Source organism: Myotis davidii, unplaced genomic scaffold, assembly GCF_000327345.1.
Source record: "Myotis davidii unplaced genomic scaffold, ASM32734v1 scaffold408, whole genome shotgun sequence".
NCBI classification, from domain to species: Eukaryota; Metazoa; Chordata; class Mammalia; order Chiroptera; family Vespertilionidae; genus Myotis; species Myotis davidii.
In genome coordinates, this window is record NW_006299389.1 from 328,148 (window position 1) to 335,833 (window position 7,686).

General features: G+C 44.7%; 1 protein-coding gene across 1 annotated transcript in view; it reads right to left on the reverse strand.

Moving 5' to 3' along the window:
* Positions 1-3,230: 3,230 nt before the first annotated feature.
* The window catches only part of GLDC (glycine dehydrogenase (decarboxylating)), an 82,292-nt gene continuing 77,836 nt past the window's right edge, over positions 3,231-7,686 (reverse strand). Inside the window, exons 23-25 of the mRNA XM_006774841.1 lie at positions 6,325-6,497; positions 4,950-5,030; positions 3,231-3,926 (exon numbers count right to left, since the gene is read on the reverse strand). Of these exons, the coding sequence (XP_006774904.1) occupies positions 3,783-3,926; positions 4,950-5,030; positions 6,325-6,497 (398 nt within the window). The 3' untranslated portion in view covers positions 3,231-3,782. The remainder of the gene's footprint in view (positions 3,927-4,949; positions 5,031-6,324; positions 6,498-7,686) is intronic.

Sequence of the window (7,686 nt, forward strand, 5' to 3'; positions counted from 1 at the left end):
CAAGGATGACTAAGTTCAGCATCTTTTCTACCCTCATCGTCCTGTAAAGGCTTAAGTGTTCTGGAAATTTCCTTGAAATGTGAACAAAGGAAGCTGAGAGGCAATACCTGGAATTTAGAAATGGAAACTGGCCCTGCCCCAGACCTACTGAATCAGACTTGGTGCCTGGGCCCAGCATTCTGCATCAACAAGCCGTCCAGTCCCGTTCCCTTCCCCCCTCCCCCCCATCCCCGGTGATCTAGACACACAAAGGTTTGAAAAATCACTGCCCTGGGAAACATCTCTGAGCCTGTCCAATGTCTGAGCCAAGACGTCTGTCTGAGGGCCCTGGGAACCGCTAAAAGCACTAGCATCTCAGCTTCTAAACTACATGCCCCAGAGGGCTTCTTGCGCCCAACAGTGGCACTTACATCCTTTATTTGGATGAAAGGCACCAGTGTCATTGGAAAGCATGGCCCCTGTAAGTATCTAGAGCTTTCACGGGGTTTTGGACGGGGCCCATGCCTTCTGCCAAGGATTGCTCTGAGAGTGCCCTGCGGCCTCTCCCAGCGTGTGAAGAGGCAGAGGGGGTGACCCAGGCAGAGGAGGAGAGTGTGTCTACCTCAAACCCTCGTCTTCCAAACTCTTCAAAACGCACATCCTGCACATTGTTAAAGTCCTAGATGCCACTAAGCTGCAGAAAAAAAGGGTAATGCAATGGCAACTGTTATGTATATTTTACCACAATATAAAGGGGGGAGGGGGGGTTGCATCCTGCACTGCCCGGAGACACTGTTTCAGGGCCCAGTGTTTTGTACTTTGCTTGAACAGGATTCACAGAAAGCACTGGGAATACTGGTCTTGGTGACAGCGTCCCTGTATTCATTCAATTCATATTTCTTTGTGTTTGTTGAACACACACTGCAGGTAGCATGGGGAATCCACTGATATATGAGATATGGTCCATGCTCTCAGGGAACTCAGCTAATGAGGCAGACAGAAGCCAAGGAAACAGAATAAGTACTAATTGTGCTAAAAGTACAGGAAAACAAACTGAGTGCCAAGATAGAAAATAGCAGGGCACATTTCACGGAGGTGCATGGAAGAACTTTTTGAGAGATGCTGAAAGATGAACAAACAGGAGCCCGCAAAGCAAAGGTGGCCAGGAGTGGTCCAGGGGAAGGATATCACACAGGAAAGACCCAGGGGGCAATGTCGGGCTCGTGTCAGGTAAACACGAGCGACTTAAGAGTGAAGGACAAATAGTCCACCTTGAGCCCTGGCCGGTTTGGCTCAGTGGATAGAGCGTTGGTCCTCGGACTGAAGGGTTCCAGGTTCGATTCCGGTCAAGTGCATGTACCTCGGTTGCAGGCTCGATCCCCTCAACCAATCGATGTATCTCTCTCAATAGTATGTGTGTATAGCTGACTTCTGGTTAATCAATTTTGGACATTTTCTGTTTAATCCCAATTCTACTAAGTGAAGAGTCAGGTCTTTTTTCACTCTCTCCCTTCTATGGTCAAGGGCATGTACTTGGATTGCAAGTTTGATACACAGCTTAGGAGGTAATCAATCAACGTGTCTCTCACATACGTGTTACTCTCTCCCCCTTCCTCCTTCCCTCTCCCACTTTCTCTAAAAATCAATGGAAAAATATCCTCAGGTGGGGATTAACAACAAAAAAAATAGTTCACCTTGACTCTTAGCCACCTGCATTTGCCTCATATATTTTGGGGGCAAGCAATCTCTGAGCCGTTAGGGAAGCAACTTTTTCATTCAACCACTAACACTTCACAGCCTGGCGAAGAAATTAGAAAACTGCTGTTCACCTCCACAATCTGTTTTCCTATGCTTGTCCTTCCTCGGAGGGGCCACCCAGCCCTGGACAGCCTGTGTGGAGAGCTTGGTTTTCAGTACAGGAAGGGCAGTCTCCGGTTGGCAGTCATGAGGCAGTGGGGCAGCCTGCTTTCCTCGGTGGGCACTGGAGCTGTTCAGCCTGGTTCAAGTTCTGGCTCTCCCTCTCCCCAGCTGTGTGACTTTACGCATCTCTCCGTACCACTCCCCTCGTGTAAAAGTTGAATGTTTGTGGTTCCAATGAGATATGTTTTAAGCACTTAGAATAGTACCTGACTCCTAGAAGTACTCCATAGACAGTAATCACTTAAGTATTTTGTTAGCCCTGGCCAGGTAGCTCGGTTGGTTGCAGTGCTGTCCTAATATACCAAGGTTGTGGGTTCAGTCCAAGGTCAGGGCACATACAAGAATCAACCAATGAATGCATAAATAAGTGGAACAACCAGTCCATGTTTCTCTCTCCCTTCTCTCTAAAAGCAATCAACAAATAAAAATGTATGCTAAAAAGGAGTCATGGGTCCCATCACTTCTCTACTGCTTAGTTAGGCTGGAATAAATTGTTTTACAAACTTTTTTAAAAGTGAGAGTAAGTGGGCCACTTGTAGAACATTCAATAGAGTGCTTGGACCTTTGTCCAGATCACTATCAGTAACAGTTGCCACACGAGGAACCAAGTAGCCAGGCTAGAACACATGCTTAATAACTATCAGGGAAGACCATCTATAGTGTTTGCTATTTCTAGGAGAAACTTATTTGTGGCAGGCATGCTACTTGCCTACCTGAAACCCATTCTTTCCCTTTTCCGTTAACAAACCCCTGGTTTTCTTTGGGGCAGTAACATGCCCAGCTAAAAGTCCTCCCCATACCCCTTGCAACTAGGAGTGGCAATTTGAACCAGTTCTAGCCAGTTAAAAGTCAGCAGAAGTTACTGAGTGAAACCTCTTGGCAAGCATTTCAGAAGAAGCCAAGTTGGATGGCATCTGCCTTTTGTCTCTCGTTTTCTCCCCCTTTTTCTGTCTGGAATGGCAGTGATGCCTGGATATGCAGCAGCCATCCAGGACTATGAGGAGGAAGACTATACACCAAATAAGGCAGAACAGAAAGACCGAAGGAGCACTAGCCTTTGGCTTATTACCTCTGGACTTACTGTTAAACAAGAAAAAATAAACTACTATTTGATTAAACTTCTGTAGTTGGGCTTCAGTTACATTCAACCTAACACGATTCTAACAAAAAGGGCCAAAGTGCTAACCAAGGCATACACACTGTTTCTTTAGCCAGCCAGAGACAAAGCTGGTGACGGAACAGTGGCTAGTGGGTTAGGTATTCTCCTTACCCTTCAGATCCCTCTGAACCTGGACATGGACGTTAAGAATGAAAACTGCATCAAGAAGGCATTCTTCAAATTGAAATGCTTTTATTAGAACACTAATAATTGCAGATAAAAAAACGTGAAAAAAGAGAAAACACTCAAATGCTATTATTGATTAGGCAAATTAGTTGGAAGGAAGATTTCTGCAGTGTATACAAAATGTAAACATTTGCCCTGGGATTTCCCACAGTTGGCACAGTCCATAAGGACTTATTTGGAACAAAAATATGTCTATCAGTATAGCCTCTACAATGTCTGTGAACTTGCTCCATTGAAAGTTAAAGTCCGAGCACACCCCAAATTTTCTATGCAAAAAACTAAAAATGGCCGCCAATCAAGGCAAATTGAACATCAACTGCTACATGTGGAGGCAGAGGCATGGAAGCAAATCAGTCTTCCGACAGTGAGCTCCCACTCCCTACACTAACTGTATTTACATTTACCTTGACAGAGATTACAAAAATATACACAGTATATAGAACCCCTGCTTCAGTCTGGGGTAGGTGATGAAATATTTCTTGCTTGTCAAATGCTCCAGAGAGAGGCATCAAATCAGTCACTTGGACTCAGGGGGAGACTAAGAAGAGGCCCTCTTCTGTTCAGAAAATGGAGACTCATAAACTTCCATGGGTGGGCAGGTGCAGACAAGGTGCTGATCGCCATAGATGTCATCGATCCGGGCGATGGTTGGCCAGAATTTGTTCTCTGGTTTCACAAAGGGCTGTAAGAACAAAGGATGAAAAAAATATTCTGCCATATTTTGAGAGGTTTATCTTGTGAGGATATTACCATGATACTCCCATAGCCTAGTATACCACTGGCCCATCAAGTACTCAAAAAGTACAAGAAGCTAGCCCTAGCTGGTTTGGCTCAGTGGATAGAGTGTCGCCCAGCAGACCGAAGGGTCCCATGTTCAATTCCAGTCAAGGGCATGTACTTGGTTGCAGGTTCAATCCCTGGCCCTGGTTGAGGCACATACAGGAGGCAACCAATGGATGTGTCTCTCTACATAGATCTCTCTCTGTCTCTCCCCCTCCCTTCTACTCTCTTTAAAAATCAATGGAAAACTATCCTTGGGTGAAGATTAACAAAACAAACAAAAAAAAGTATAAGAAACTAAAAGCTTGTTCTCGTCCCATCAAACAAACTATACAGCATCTTCTCCTTCATATAAGAACCATAAAAGAAAAAGAAATAGCCCTAGCTGGTTTGGCTCAGTGGACAGTGGATAGAGCGTCAGCCTGCAATCCAAAAGATTCCAGGTTCAATTCCGGTCAAGGGCACATGCCCAGGTTGTGGGCTCGATCCTCAGAGGGGGGCTTGCAGGAGGCAGCCGATCAATGAGTCTCATCATTGACGTTTCGAACTCTCACTCTTCCTTCCTCTCTGAAATCAATAAATACGTATATTTTTAAAATGTGACATAATACATTTTTTTAAAAAGAAAAAGAAAGAATTGGATTTGGAGCCATCTCACTATTGGATGGTGGTAGAAAACATCTACTTGACAAGGTCTCCTATTGGGACTTCCTCCACTGTGTGCCTTGGCAGATTCTCAGACTCTGACTTCAGAGACGTCTATGCTCTGAGGACTTCCCTTGTCAGGGCCCACATTTCACAATGTGTCCCACAGATAGTTACTATGAGACTGTAAGAGTGGGAGCCCCTCCGAGTAGGCGATGGCCCCTCGCAGGCACGTGGACCCTCTCACAGCTGGCACAGTCAGCTTCTGAGGAGAACTTACGAGTGGGAAGGCTGCCACCTCTCTGGAATACGGCCGATCCCAGTGCGAGGATGTGACGCAGGTCAGGGAGTGTGGAGACATCTGGGACAGACATGGGTGGGAGAGGGATCAGAGCAGAACACCGCCTTCTCCCCCGTCAGGGAGCTTCTGACGGAAGCCCGTGGACAGAGGAGGCTATTGTTTTGTTTCACTTTGGGGGGAAGGAAATCATGGTAGGAAATTTTTTATTGTGAAATATTTCAAATATCAGAAAGTTATGGTAATATAATAAGCACATCTAACCAACATCAATCCACATTTTGTCATATTTGCTTAACCTTGTAAAATAAAAAACACTGGATTTCCCCTCTCTGCCTTATTGTTTGCCCTTCTCCCCAGGGATGACCATTATCTTGAATTTGGTGTTCACCAGTCCTATCATGTTTTTATATTATTATTGCATATATTAATAAACAGCATATAGCATAGTTTTTAAACCATGTATCATCCTATGAGTATTATTCTCCACTTGCTTTTGTAACACAGTATTTTGTCCTTTAGACATCTATTGCCATTTTAAAAACAGCCTAAATCCTGAGAGAATCAGCAGTAACCAGAGTTAAAAAAAAAAAAGTACAAATGATCATATTATCTTCCTTCATTACCCTGTCAAACTCACACTAAGGAAGGTACCTGCCACCCATTGGCCCCCGCACTCCAACTTCTGCTGGGCAGTTTTAAAAGTTGCTCAGCATCTCAGATGTGTTGTCCGGCTTGGGGCCACAACAACACAACCACAGCCTTCATGGTGTTCTCAATTCATGCTACCCCAGCTTAATATCTGGACCAATGAGAAACTTAGAGCTCTCACTAGATATGAAATAAACATATTGTAGAAGAGGCAGGATAATGCCTAACAAATGGTTCTCCAACATAAGCCACAAACATTATAAAACATCCAAGGAACAATCCAGTTGTTCTAAGAGGTAACTGCTTGTCTTTGATGTAAGAACTTACCTTTACCCTGAGTTTGTGAGGTAAATAATCTCACTGGATTGCACCAAACAGAGACACAGAATAAGACTTCCTCAACTAAATGGAACCCTTAGGCCTCTGCTCCCTCTGTGGCAACCAGTTGGGTGCATGTGGTGGGTAGCTGCCACAACCCCCAAAACAATAACATAAACGTTAAGACGTAGAAAATATCTACATTGCACCTGAGTAACAGCCATGTTCAAGATTTAAACTTCCAAGTAATGAATGCATCATCTCAGAAGAATGGCCTTGATTCTAGGCAAGAATATCATCTGATGAGGGAGCTCGGGGCTTGCTGACACACTGGCCCAACCATTTTATCCTCTATGGGACATTTTGAATAAAGTCAGTGCCTACAGACCTTCAGTGGATTGACCTGGGGGTCGATGCGGCCCTCCTCAATGTCGGCGATTTCCTGCCGAATGCTTATCATGGCATCACAGAACCTATCCAGCTCTGCCTTGTCTTCCGACTCAGTGGGCTCAATCATGAGAGTCCCTGCCACTGGCCAGGACATGGTAGGGGCATGAAATCCTGTAAGGGAGACCGGAGAACATGTGACATTAATTTTGACCTTCCCAATTTGGAAGAGACACTCTCACATTGCTGTTTCTCTCTCTCCGTCTCTCCCCCTCCCTTCTACTCTAAAAACCAATGGAAAAATATCCTTGGGTGAGGACTAACAAAAAAAGAAAGTAAGGAAGGAAGAAGGGAGGGAAGGAGGGAGGGAGGGAAGGTTGGAGGAAGGGAGAGAGAGAGGGAAGAGAGGAGGGTGGGAGAATACTATCAAGGTTGGAGATAGTAAAGGACTTGAAAGTTTGGAAGTACTAGATGGTAACTTCAATTACCACCTCCCTCCTGGCCCTTTCTCTCTCTCCCTCCAAATGCTGCTGCAGTCAGACGTGAGATGCCAGGGGTCTGAGTCAGGTTATTGGAAGAGTCAAGAGGAGATTTTGAGGAGGCAGTTGCTACTTTCATTAATGAAACCACTCTCTGGCTTTCCCATTTATTATCAGTATAACTCTGCATAATAAGATCATTCATTTGAGAGAGAATGAGACACACACACACACACACACACGACTCCCATTAAGATGCAGTAGTAAACCTACTAAATTATTAAAGTTTTCATTTTATTTATTAAAAGAAGTCATTCAAAATCATCATTAAAATTAAGATGGGACTCCACATCCATTGAAAGGCAAAGTTCTCTTCAACTTAGCCTTTCTGAGAATTGAAGGGTCTTTGATATTATTAATAATGTCACTAAGAAAGTGTATTTTAATAAGGGCTGTGCTGAGCAAACATCCACTAATATACAAAGGGCCTGCGTCTCTTAAAATCCTTCAAAGAAAATTGTGTCACCGCTGTGAAAACATATGCCTATTCCTCGTCTCTAGAAGCAGCGGAAACAGCTGTGTCATGCCTGAAATGGTTGTAAATATGAATATAAAATGCCACTTGTCTCTAACACTTCTACAGGCAACTTGCTCCACTTCTCCCCACATTGTACCACCTTGCCTCTTCATGGACCTCTCTGTGTGCCAAGAGTGGGAAATAAATAAGAATTTAGCCCTGACTGGTTTGGCTCAGTGGATAGAGCGTCGGCCTGCGGACTCAAGGGTCCCAGGTTCGATTCTGGTCAAGGGCATGTATCTTGGTTGCGGGCACATCCCCAGTGGGAAGTGTGCAGGAGGCAGCTGATCGATGTTTCTCTCTCATC